We start from the raw sequence: 13,798 nt of genomic DNA on the forward strand, positions 1-13,798 counted from the left end.
ATAATAAAATGGTAGGAAAGTCAAAACTGTACATTGAATATTTTTTTAAAAGAATACTTGGGGTGTGATCTACAATCGATACCGAAGCCAAAAATATAGTTTTTAGAATTTTTGTCTGTTTGTCTGTTTGTCTCTGTGTATGTCCGAGATAAACTCAAAAAGTACCGAATGGATTTACTTCAAATTTGGCACGAATATTATTAAGAAGTCGGGTCAACATATAAGCTACATATTACATGCTACCTACCGGGAATGAGCAGTGAACCTTTATTTCCTCAACGCATTCTGTAACAACGTGTAATCTAACGACGCATATTTGAATGTTGTTGTTATTATGTTAATAACCATGTCATAAGCTAGCTTCACACTATAAATAAAGACATTCTGTAGTATATTTAGTATCAGCATTGCACCCGTGCGAAGCCGGGGCGGGTCGCTAGTAAATCTAATCACAAGCTAATATTTTAAGTGAAAAATTAAGTACATTGTGTGTTCTGAAAATATACGTATAAAACGTCAAAACGATTTGTAAAGAATTTTCTATTGTTGATAAGACTTTTGAGAAGAAGAAGATTTATGCTGGTAGTACAAATTTAAAGTAGGTATTTTAAGTATATGACAAATGGTGTAACAATTTAGTAAACGTGAGTTTGTAGTACATATTAAATCGCAAAATGGAAATGTATATCGGTGTGTCATAGATACATATGTATTTGATTTAATAGTGAAGTAAAAAGTTTCATCCTAACACAGATGTTTTAAACTTGCTAAGCAATAATAAAGTTTTTCCAACAAGCATGGAATTTAATAACATTTCACATATCAATATAATATTTTATCTCTATTGATAAAAAAATTACTTGTTACACCGTAGTTATAATGCAAAAAAAAAAATATCAGCCAAGTGCGGCCCTCGGCGCAGAGTGTGGAGGCGCAGACAGCGAGTTCGTTACGTCCGCTCCGCTGACTTTGCGAGTGACACCGGCGAATTTCTCAACGACCAAATCTCACCCGCAAAATATATTAAATAAATAAAAAAAACACCTTTTTCAACTTTTCTGAACGAGTTCAAGAGGGTTGAACATCATTATAATTTCAGTTTTTATTATGGACATATCTATCTACAATTGAGTGATTGTAACAATGTAATATTATATATGAAAAACGAATGTATGTAATGTGTAGGTATGTAATGCTGATAATACATGCTGTTTTATCACTGAAATGGAGGTCGATAATCGCTTAACGTTCTGTCTCGCGTCGATAGTGGCCGGCAGATGATAGGATCAAAATTGATATTTAGCCTTCCGCCACGTCACGTCGGCTAATTCTCATTTCCAACAAAAACGTCCGGAAATTGGATATAAGGATCTGCGCGCTCGGATCCGGCTACGTGACGTTTGTCGAACACGTCATTTTACTATGTGGTAATTTCCGCTCTGTGCTCGCGGAAAATTACTTTAGCCGCATTAAATTTCCGTCGCGTCGAAATGATATAGAGTAAAAATTGGTTATGGTTAAAAACTACTATTTCCTTCAATTGAGACAGCTCCTAATCATCGTATGCGGAATTTGTAATGCGAGTTTCTAACGAAAAAAAATTATAATAGAAAAGATGGTTTAAATTCCAGTAAATAATAAACAATCCATATAATAAAATATTCTAATTGCAACAATAAGCACATCCGTCAGTTCCGTATAACTCTTCACTATCAAAGTACTGACGAAAGGGTGGACTTCAACTTTCGTCACAAGTACGCACTCTAATGAAAATTTTCTGTAGCATTTCGCATTTAACCGTTGTAATGTTGTAGCAATACTCCTCATAAATCGTGACTATAATGATGAAATAAACAAAATTAAAATTGTTGACTTAGTTCACTTAGATTGGACGATTCTACGATATATTTATTACATTTTAAATCATTAAAATAGTTTTTAAAACGTTAATTCTATTCGAGACCAATATCGCGCAGTCTTATGACTCTTTTGACATTGCGTTCTTTCACACGTGTATAACGTGTATTATGTCAATTTCCACCATGCCACGAGGAAATAGACTTCCTTTTTAATTCGACTGCTGTACTTTTGCACGTAGGAAAATTCATTTTAAAGAGTATAGCAGGATAGGTATTGTGAATCGGCCCCCAATGAAAACTTCTATTCAAATTCATGTTATAGTATCAACTCGATGTGCGTATGCAATTTATATGAATTTTTCTGCCGTATTCCGCTTTAATCTAGAAATATGGCTATATGTATGATTATCTGTCAAACAGCCATATCTTAAAAAATAATTGAGCTAAAGGGATAAATCCAAAATGAGGTTGTAGGAAACGTTAAAGAGTAGGTATATTCCGTATTTTTTTAAGATTATTTAAATTATTACAAGCGTCGATTACAAGTGTCGAGTAAATTATTACGAGCGTTCTTGGTGACCTACAATCACGTAAAAAATATATGTTATAGTACTTGTACATAAATTTTTGTATAACATAAATTTTTCGATGACAAGCCCTACTTACTCATTAAAGTTATATTGAAAAAGAGTTGGTGCAACATTTCGAAAAAAACAAATTAAAATTCGACGCACCCGTGTTTGAAATAGAGGAATTTTGGAAGAATCGTAGCTTTTGCTATCCAAACATATTTTGTACTCTTGACATAATCTATTTACAGTGGAGATTAGTTTATAAAATTAGTTCGATAATTTATAAATTGAATATAAATATTTATGTTCTACATATATTCTTAATTATAATCTAGGACACAGGTATGTATAAGTATTTTATGCGTTGACTTAGGAGTTTGATTTCTTCATAGCTTTAAGGGACAGTAGACTCGAGTATTTGATATGAATTTCAGCTTGATACTTCCACGTGTTCCTGAGAAAAAGGGTCTTAACAGACAGACGGAAAACTAAGTGATCCTATAAGGGTTCCCTAAAAATTGAATATTATTTTACTTTTTAAAGTTATTTAAGTTATTAAGCCAAATAATGAAATAATGTTTATTAATAAATTCCAGGAAAAGCAAACTTAATTAATGAAAAATGAAAACGATGAATGATATCTTAAACTATACGTCGAAGCGGAATTACAAACGAATCGGATTATCGAAGTTTGTATATTATTATTACTGAAACAGAGCAGGTTTCCCAGATTAACATAATTTGCTTCGATGCATTTGAATAATGAGAACGTGTTCACCCCGTCCCCTACGCAGAATCTACGTAACTATAACTAGCATCTGTCAACAAATCTACGAAGTTTACTCGAATGTAAAACATCGCTAATACAAATGGAACTATTAGTGGATGAAAGGGTTATACACGTATTAATTAAGATCCACTATATAACTCTTCCTAATTATGGAATTAAAACTAATAAGGAAAAAAAAAACATTTGTAAAAAATAAAAAAAAAATATTTTTAAGTCTCAACGAGTAAGTTTCTAATAAAAAGTAAGTAATATTATATAGGTATTGATGAAGCGTTTTCAATTTAGTTTTTTTTTTTTTTTGTATAAAAGGTGAGTTACGGGTGAGTGTTTTTAGATATGTTTGATGAAAATCGGTTTAGTCGTTTAAAAGTTGTGAGGGGTGAAAGCGGGGAAGAATAAACGAATGTCTGCAAATATAATCTAGTGCGGTCTCAAATGAAAGCGCATCACGTGCATAGTACAAAATACTGTGTTCAGTGAATATCGGTTGAACCCTGAAAAAACTCTGGGGGTAAAAGTGGGGAAAATACCCAATATCTGCAAATATATGTGGTGGAGAGAAACAAAATCTACGTTATAATAAGTGTATCTATAAAAAGTATAAAATAAAAATTAAATAAAAAATTTAAAAAAACCCCGACAAAATAACCTGAGTTGCCTTTAAAAAGTAAAAAATAATTAAAGAAACTCAATCTTAAAGTACCTAAGTATGTACGAGTATTAATGATTCTAAAAAAATACATCGCGTTGGGGGATCGCTCCAAACCTACCAATTCAATGACAAATAGTCTAAATTAACCTAACTTAACTAAGCAAGAAAACTTTTATATAATTACTTCAAAATATTGCGTTTCGAATAACGACGTCAACGACGTCTGCCCAAATAATAAGGCTCGGGTAAGAGACTTAGTTAGCTAGGCATGTGATATTAATGAAAAAATAAATAGTAAGTAATAAATAAGTAGGAGCGGTCCCCCAACGCGATGTATTTTTTTTTTTAGAATTATTAATGCTCGTACATACTTAGGTACTTTAAAATTGAGTTTTTTAATAATTTTTTACTTTTTAAAGGCAACTCAGGTTATTGTGTCGGGGTTTTTTTTTAAATTTTTATTTGTTACTTTTGATCTAGTAACTCAATTATTAACTATAAAAAACAAAGTAATAATTTGTATTTTTATGAGGAGTAAACTCAATAATTAATCATCTAAAAAATACAACTTGGAGGCGTACACTTTTGGATAGTCGAAATATTTTTAATTTTTGCCACTAATTTTAAATTCAATAATAAATATAGAAAAATATATTTCAGTACATTAAATACTGAATAGTTGAGAAATTTTCCTATAAATCTATACATATGTTATGAAAACTTTCACATCTCTTGAATATATTGGTAATTTATCGTAATAATTCCGATAAATCGTAGTGCAATGTGAAGCGATGGCATCGCTGCGGGAAGGGGTTATTGTGATGTTGCGGCGCCTCATATTGCCCGGAAGATTTACGACTGTAGACGGTCAGCGGCCACCGGTTCCTTTTCGGATCCACGACCCCTCTCCGGTGTTATCTATTAACTTTTAAATTTATTATAACTATTTTTACTAACCTCTTCATACAGATTGCAACTACATTCTATAATTATTATTTCTACTATCACCAAAAAAAATATTACGTTTTTAGCAACCATATAAAATTACTTACATTTAATTACATACAAGACATAATACGAAATTTGTAGTAAGACATAAATTTGAATAAACGTATAAGCATAAAAATATTCAAATTGCGTCAGAGATTTGCTATTAAATATAAAAAAAAAAACTTGAAATACTGTTATTGTATATTTGTGTATAAACATATTAACTTGTTGGAGCAGAACAAAAATTAGGATCAAAATTTCAAAGTTCGCTTCCTAGAAACGTGCTACAGTATTCGTTTGGCAACTTCTACGAATGTATAATTCTAACTAAAATCCGATCAGAATTCTATGTAAACAAGTTTGTGAGTTTGCAAAGCATATTCTGGTAATAAACATAAAATCTATAATGTGCTGCATAACTTTATCGATATCGTTTGAAACTTCGCTTTTAAAACAGAGAGTACTGTATTAAAAAGAAATTAATTAAAACTTCTTTTTCTGATCTTTCGAATGTTATAAATGATTATTAATTTTTAAAACTTTCAACCGTGACCAATAAATACGATAAACCTAGATACATTTTTCTAGACGAATATTGGAATAGTAGTTGAAGATAAAAATCAATTTATTTTGTATCACTACTTTAATAGTTAATTTTTAAGATCTAAAATATAGGAGAGAATAAAAGAGGAAATGTATATTGGAAAATATAAAAAGTCTTCTTTAATTTATTGCTTATTTGAAATTATCGACCTGTCCATTTAGATTTTTTAATATTTTTAGTGTTTATTTTTTAGTGTTTTAGTTACAGTAGAAATTAGTAGGTTACTGTAGCATGGTTTGAATTCATTGAATAAAATTAGTAAGTTATTATTTAACACAGAGAAGTCCAAACAAGCTTCTTAATATACTGAAGAAGCAATGTAATAATGTTTACAAAACATAAAAGTTGACACTGTAATTTGATAAAAAGCGCTAATAATATCATTTTTTAAAGTACAAGGTTAACTATGGACACTAGGTAAACTACCGACACTGATACAAAAATACTTAAAATCGTAGTACTTTTGACCGGTTTCTCGGAAGAAAACTTCCCAATGTTAGGTTTGTACAAAATTATATTATCGCAAAATGTCATTATTACAGCCTATACAGTCCACTGCTGGACATAGGCCTCCACAAGTTTACGCCAAAAATAACGTGAACTCACGTGTTTTGCCCATAGTCACCACGCTGGGCAGGCGGGTTCGCAAAATGTATTTAATAGAAAATAAAGTGACCTTTAATAATAGTATTAAGGTGGTTCATTTTATTTAGAACTACGGTTTCAGGTATCATTCTATTCCAACTACTATATTTAAAAGGCAATTAATGTTAATAACAAGGAAGTTTGAATATAACAGTTTCTCGATATGAAAGTATAAAACGCGGGATACCGCAGTTTTTATGAATGTAAACTAAAATCACTTTACATCTCTCATGTTTGGTAAGTAGGTTCTTATTACCTCCAAATGGGGCTTGTAGGTGACTAATTAGCGCTCTAGGGTAATAATGTAGCTAGAAAAGCCCTAGGGCGGTAAGTAATTAAAAAATAGTAGATTATTAACCAATGGGGATAAAGCAGTGTCTTCTGTTGCGGGTGACGATTTAAATCGCGAGCGTAACGAAGGACTCGAGGTTTACTCCCGAGCGTAGCGAGTGTGTTAAAAACTTAAATCACGACCGAAGCGAGGGATTTAAGACGAGTCCTGAGTGTAGCGAGGGATTTAAGTTCACCCAAAACTAAGACAGCTTTATCACCGAGGAAAATACTCTACTTTTCGTACCATTTGCTTAAAAATTAATACAATAATAATATGAGATAAGCATTTATTAAAAATAATGACAATTAAAAGTAAAAGTTAACATTCGAAACATTGGTCCAATTATTGATAGAGAGAGTTACATTTTTATTTGGTACATTTATTGTTGATGAGTTGATTTGAGTATTTCTCTGTTCTTGCGTCTGAGGAACTTGCGTTTCATTGTAGATTTCATCGGAGATAGTTGTGGTAGTGCATCGTGAGTTACGGACGAAGATAAGATGCCGGAAGTTGATGGTTGTGGCTCTGATGGTTTAAGTTTTATATTTTTGTTAATTTGACTGCTTAATATGGTTATAATGCTTTATATACAAACTAAATGGTGTAAACACAGATGTAGTTCAGTATAAATTTCGGTAAGTATTCCAAATTTAAATCACATTCTCCCCCTAGAGGATGAATGAAATTCAGTACAATTTTCTTTCTCTGTTTTTAACAGATTAAAAATGACTATTATTATGTTCGCTTTTTGTGGCATAGAATGTCACTTTTTTTAAGCAAGTGGTACGAAAAAACACTTCTTTCTTTCAAAAAGTTCGCGTACATCTAACCATCATACTGGCAGTAGACATCATGCATTCAGCCCAATGACCTAAGAGGTCGCTTTGGTATTCATCCTTGTCTTCGTGTGAGTATAATACTCATCAATTTTAAAATATCGAACGGCGAAGCTCAATTTCGATCTTGAAAAAAAAATATTAAAAGTTCTTTACTTGATTCTTTTTAATGATAAAATGTTTTACTCTTGTAATGCCGGTTTTTTTCTACCTCACAATCGAGATGTAAAGCAGAATAGTTAGTTGGCATCAATTGCACCTTTGAACTATGGTAAAACCGGGACAGATGCCGCAGTGGGATAGATGCCTCATGTTCTAAAAACCTAACATCCCGAACTCACAAATAAAAATTAATCGCATAAGTAGGAGTCGAAGACACCCCGTACCTCAGATATCCACAGATATTCATGTGGCAAGGACGCGTTTGGATCGTGTGTGTAATTTTCTCCGTGGCGAAATTTACAAACACGTAAAAGTTTTAAAGGTTAGTATTTAAGGTTGTATAATTTTATAAATAGTAATAAATTTTGTTATATTTTTTATCACGTCTATATACTGGGTCATTGAGTCTGCATATAGTTGTAAATAGATGCTATTTTGTTTATAATTTATTTAAAAAATACGTGGGCATCTATCCCAATCACAAAGGATAGTTGCCCTGATTTTTTGAGGTATAGGTGCCCTTAGATAAGCAGGATAAGGCATCTATCCCTTCATTCACCATATACAGAGTAAGTTTATATGTATAATTTTTTTTGTGTCTGTTATATTTTTTATGTCTTTAGGTATATTTATGTTTGGATGTTTTACTGATTCTAGCAGAACTACGCCACGAAAATATAAAAGAAAGGAAGAAATGCGAGCTCGAGTATGTTCTTGGACTATAGAAAACCTACAGTCAGCTTTCGATGAAAAAGTATGATTGTGCAATGTGCATGTTGACACTTGATATGAATATTTTAGACAAATAATTAAGAATTTATACTTTTGTTGAATAAATGCTTGTAAAATTTAATTAAATTTATTTATATATATATATATATATATATATATATATAGTAATCTGTGTGATATAAAAATTATATTCTAATTATAACAATTAAAAGATATAAAAAAACACAATTTTTTTTTCATTGCTATGGCCCATGTTTCTTGGAGACAATCGATGTTTTAGGAGTAGCCTAACCTAACATTTGGTTTTTCGTTTACACGGTTTAAAGGGCATCTATCCTACTCACTATTTTCATGGTGAGGCAACTATCCATATAGGTAGGCATCTATTCTCAAAAAAAAGGGTTCACGAAAAGCTAATTTCTGCTTAATCTGCATTGGCTAGGTTGAAAAAAAAATAGTCATAATTCAACATAAAGGATTGAGCTAGCTACATTAATAAAAATTATTCGTATAAAAATCATATTTTTAAAATTAGGTGGCTATTTCAAAAAGTGAGGCATCTATCCCGGTTTTACCCTATAGGCGCACGAGCGCAATCTCGGGTTGCAATTAATGCCTTACAGCCCTTGGCTACTAATCTATATTATTATGACAATAATCAACTATTTATCGAGAATGACAAATATTAACATTATTATGTTTCTTGGTTTCTTATCCTATAGTCTATTGTATATGAATAAACTATTGCTGTGTGGTTATGGCAGTAAAGAATGTAGTCACTCCCTCTCTTCCCATGGGTGTCGTAAGAGGCGAAAGAGGGATATCACAGTTCCACTCTCACCTTGGAAATTAAAAAGCCGACCGATCACGTAAGAACCATCCAACTGCTGGCTTTGAAATACACAGGCCGAAGACAGGCAGCAGCGTCTTCGGTGCGACAAAGCCAGCCTTGCGGTCACCAACCCGCCTGCCCAGTGTGGTAACTATGAGCAACACACATGAGTTGTGGAGGCATGTCCAGCAGTGGACTGCGATAGACTGAAGTGATGTTGATGAAGTGAATAAATCATATGGATAAAAAGAAACAAAACATTACAACGATGACAACGAATTAATATTTATAAAGCTCCTGCTTAAAGCTTATATAGCAGTATAGAACAACAGGAAATATTTTATTATCATCATCATCATAGGCCTCTACGTCTATTCCAGACGATTTAAGCGGTGTCTGAAGAGCATTTCTTCTGATGGCTGTACAAGCCGATACGGGAGCGGCAGATTCTACCACACACCGAACAAGGAAAAGATGTGCTAGTGTCACTGATGTCGCTGTTCTGGTGTTTTTTGTTTCTCCTGTCCGATAAGAGTCCAAACCAGGCTTCATCGTGATGTTGTTGACCATCCTTCACGCTCTTACGCCATTGGTCTCTGTTCTCGGCTAACTTTTCCCAGCTGTTGTGATTTATGTTAAAAGCGACCATATCGCGCTTGGCGCAGTCTTTAAAACGGAGCAAAGGCCTCCCAACATCCCTCCTTGCGTTCGCAACTGCGCCAAGCATGATCTGCCGCGGAAGTCGAGAGGGGTCCATCCGGTGTACATGCCCCAACCAACGCAGCCGACGCTGTTTTAGCATGGCAGTTAGACTGGGCATCCGCGCAATTTGTAGAACCCTCTCGTTGGTCGCTCTGTCTTTCCAACTTATACCCAGGATGTTCCGTAGGCAGCGCATATAAAAAGTGTTAATCTGACGTTCTTGCTTCGCATAGGACGTCCACGCCTCCGCTCCGTACAAGAGCGTGCTCAAAACACAGGCCTGAAATACTATCATCTTGGTCCTGTTGGTAAGATGTTTGTTGTTCCACACTCTTGTACTGAGCCGCCCGAACGTAGTCGCCGCTTTTCCGATGCGAGTATTGATCTCTGCTTCTAGAGAGAGATTGTTCGAGACAGTCGATCCCAGGTAGCAGAACCTATCAACCACTTGTAAAGCAGTGCTATCCAGCATTATTGCAGGTATTTCTGCACTGCCTTGCGCTAGAACCACAGTTTTTTGGGGGTTTATGGACATGGAAAACAAAGTGCATGCTTTGGAAAATTTGTCCATGATTGTTTGAAGCTCGAGAACTGAGTTTGCCACAAAAGCTGCATCATCGGCAAATAACAAAGAGTCAACGAAAAGATCATGACGCTTTCGTTTAGCTTGAAGCAGTGAGATGTTGAATAGCTTTCCGTCTATTCTTGTATGAAGGTGGATACCCTGTTGGCTGTCGTCGAAAGCAGTTCTTAGGATAATCGAAACGAATATACCAAACAGGGTAGGAGCCAACACGCAGCCCTGACGGACACCCCTACGCATTTCGAACTGATCAGACGTTTGGCCATCAAAAACTACAGCGCCCTTCATATCTTCGTGAAAGGATTGAACAAGGCTCAAGAGTTTCGGTGGACACCCAATGCATTTCAGTGCAGTATAAAGACCCTCCCTGCTGACGGTATCGAAGGCCTTATTTAAGTCAACAAACGCCACGTACAATGGCGTTTTCTGCTCTCTGCACTTCTCCTGTAATTGGCGAAGGGAGAAAATCATATCGACTGTGGAACGCCGGGGGCGAAAACCACACTGTGCCTCAGGATATACGCGATTTGCAAGTTTTTGGAGCTTTCCTAATATTACACGTCCAAATAGCTTGCCGACTGAGCTCAAAAGGGAAATACCACGGTAGGAGTTGCAATCGCCGCGATCCCTTTTCCCTTTGTATAGTGTGATGATGTTGGCATCACGCATATCCCGAGGCACGCACCCCGCCTCCCAGCACTTACACAGCAGACTGTGCAGAATAGGTGACACGCACTTAAGTTTAAGTATTTCTGCTTGGGTTCCATCACTACCAGGACTCTTACCGCGCTTAAGCTGCTTTACAGCAATGTGGTATTCCCTTATAGTAGGTAGGTCGTCTAATTGACTCCAAGTATCCAGTTTAGGCATGCTCTGAATAGCCTCCGGTTCGATGCTGACTGGAGTTGCATAGAGAGTGGTGAAGTGTTCTACCCAACGTTCCATTTGACGATGACGATCTGTTATAACAGAGCCATCAGCTTCTTTAAGGGGAGCTGTCTTTTTGGAAACTGGGCCGATGGCCTGTTTTATACCAGAGTACACACCGCTGAAGTTTCCTGAGTCTGCACACGCTTGGATGTTGTGGCAAATATTGGTCCAATAGACATTCGCAAAGTGGCGTGTGCTGCGTTGAAGAGCTGCTTTAGAAATTGTAAGCTCTTCGCGAGTCTTTGGATTAGGATTCAGACGGTGAGCAAGAGCAGCGTCGCGTTTAGAGTCAAGCAAGGGTGAAAGTTGCTCTATATTTTCAGTGAACCAGTCTTGAGATTTAGCTCTCTGATAGCCGAAAGCTTTGGCAGCTGTTTCCGTGAGAAGAGCTCTGACATTACTCCATTCGTCTTCGACGGTCGCATTTACATCCCAAGTTTCAGTCTCCTTACGTACCAAATCCTCAAAATCACGAATCAAATCGTCATGCCTAGTTTTAGGAAGGTCTAATTTCTTCTTACCAGGTGGTTTGGACGAATGAATCTTTTTGTGGATCAGGGCTACACGTGTTACTACTAGGGAATGATCAGTGTCACATTCCGCGCTGTGGAATGTACGCGTGTGAATGGTTTCGCGGAGGTCTTTTCTTCTGGTGAGGACTAGGTCTAGCTGGTGCCAGTGACCAGAGCGAGGGTGCTTCCAGGACACCCTACGCATAGGCTTACCCTTGAAGAAAGTATTGGTCACACACAGCAATTGGCTCGAGCAGAACTCAAGTAAACGTTGTCCGTTCTCGTTGAGTTTTCCAATGCCGTGGGGGCCCACACAATCGGGCCAAGCAGAGCTGTCCTGGCCGACCCGGGCGTTAAAGTCACCCAAGATGTAAAGTCTGTCACTAGAACTTACGCCACGTACCGTCTCAGTGAGTTGGTCGTAAAATTGGTCTTTGGCTTCGTCAGGTGAAACTAGTGTTGGGGCATATGCGGAAATAAAAGTAACAAAGCCGCAGTTGCTTCGCATCCTCAACACCATAATGCGCTCCGAAATTCCTCGAGGAGTTTCGATTGCGGAAAGGAGATCATTGCGGATTGCGAAACCAACGCCATGCTCACGTGCGGCAGTAGAGTCCTTTCCCTTCCAGAAAAATGTATATGAGGCCTCGCGTATTGAGCCTTCGTCCGGTAATCTGGTCTCTTGCAGTGCGGAAACCGCTATGTTAAGTCTTTTGAGCTCGACATCGATTAAGGCAGTTTTGCGCAGGTCGTCAGAGCCATTTGAGCTTCCATTGGTGTCTGGGAAGCCTGTCCTCATCGTACGGACATTCCATGTCGATAAACGCATGAAAAGTGGGTTTTTGGTGTGTATTTTTAATTGCTGCTTAGATCCAGGTGTGGTTTGTAACGACGTGAACTTTCTAGATTTACTAGTGCTTCCTACACCCTAAAGAAGCAAATCCACGACGAGGCCGATCGGTACCTAATTGGCCGGGGGCTGCCCGGTTTAAGCGGGCGGTAACCGATCAATGGGTCTTCGATGAACCCTCCCACTGACGAGAGTGACCCCTGGCGCCCGCACTTGACGCCTATTATATGCGGACTTATAACCGGTCACTGCCACTCCCCGTGTTGTTTTCCACGCAGCAGCACTGTCGTGGGCAGAGTGACCTCTCCGCAGACACTGCGTCGCCTGGGACACAGATTAAGGAAAACGCAGGGTTGCCCAAGACCCACGCCCACCCTCTCGACCTAGCTGACTTAATCCGCAGGAACGGCAAGCCGATACGTGCGGAGCCAGTTCGGTTGCAGGAATCAGCTGCGAGAACGCCTAACGGAGACTCCTTCCGGGTTTAATAACGGAATTTTCCATTTCCTGGATGGTGAATAACTACGCAAACTAGAAGGTCTAGTTTGAGTTCCCTTAGTCGCCTTTTACGACTCCCTGGGAAGAAATGGGGTGGTACGATTCTTTTGAGCCGGAAACCACACGGCCAGATTTTATTATATATTATAGAAAAAAGAATACAATATACTACTACTACTAGACTGTTTGAGATGAGGACACGGAGGAGGGCACAAGGATGTATTAATGTCATATTTAATAACAATTCAGATACAGTTATAATCTATCGACAAGAAAATAGACAGCAGCCTAACCTTATGACGGTTAATAAATTTCTTACTGCATAAACAGCTTTTTTCCCAGAACGGCAATGATGAGATGTTTGTGTAAATTAAATAAGGAGATAAAATGCCTTTCTTACCTTTAATTTATATTCTTTTCCGATTCCATTCCAACGAAGGAAATCAATAAATGTGAACTATATGCTTCTGTGGCTCTGTACACTGTGCCTTGACAGAAGGAGCCATAGCTGACGCATATAAAAGCAGTAATCAAAAATGTAAACCTATCTGAAGAGTACTCAAACTGTCAACAAGTCAAACAACAAAGTCGGTGTGATCTCTTAGAAAAATTAAATTCGTCAGTTTTTTTTTCGTAATAGAGAGAAATAATGCAGTAATTTGCATTAGAATATGACATAAACTTATTTGAATCCTATTCGAATATTGCAGGCAAA

The 13,798-nt window shown here is 36.7% G+C and overlaps 1 protein-coding gene across 1 annotated transcript; it reads right to left on the bottom strand.

Moving 5' to 3' along the window:
* Window positions 1–9,393: 9,393 nt before the first annotated feature.
* Window positions 9,394–12,534, bottom strand: LOC123653437. The gene has a single exon (XM_045589436.1). The coding sequence runs from the start codon at window positions 12,532–12,534 to the stop codon at window positions 9,394–9,396; it is 3,141 nt and encodes a 1,046-aa protein (XP_045445392.1).
* Window positions 12,535–13,798: the final 1,264 nt, after the last annotated feature.

The sequence above is a fragment of the Melitaea cinxia genome, chromosome 1 (genome assembly GCF_905220565.1).
Source record: "Melitaea cinxia chromosome 1, ilMelCinx1.1, whole genome shotgun sequence".
NCBI lineage: Eukaryota > Metazoa > Arthropoda > Insecta > Lepidoptera > Nymphalidae > Melitaea > Melitaea cinxia.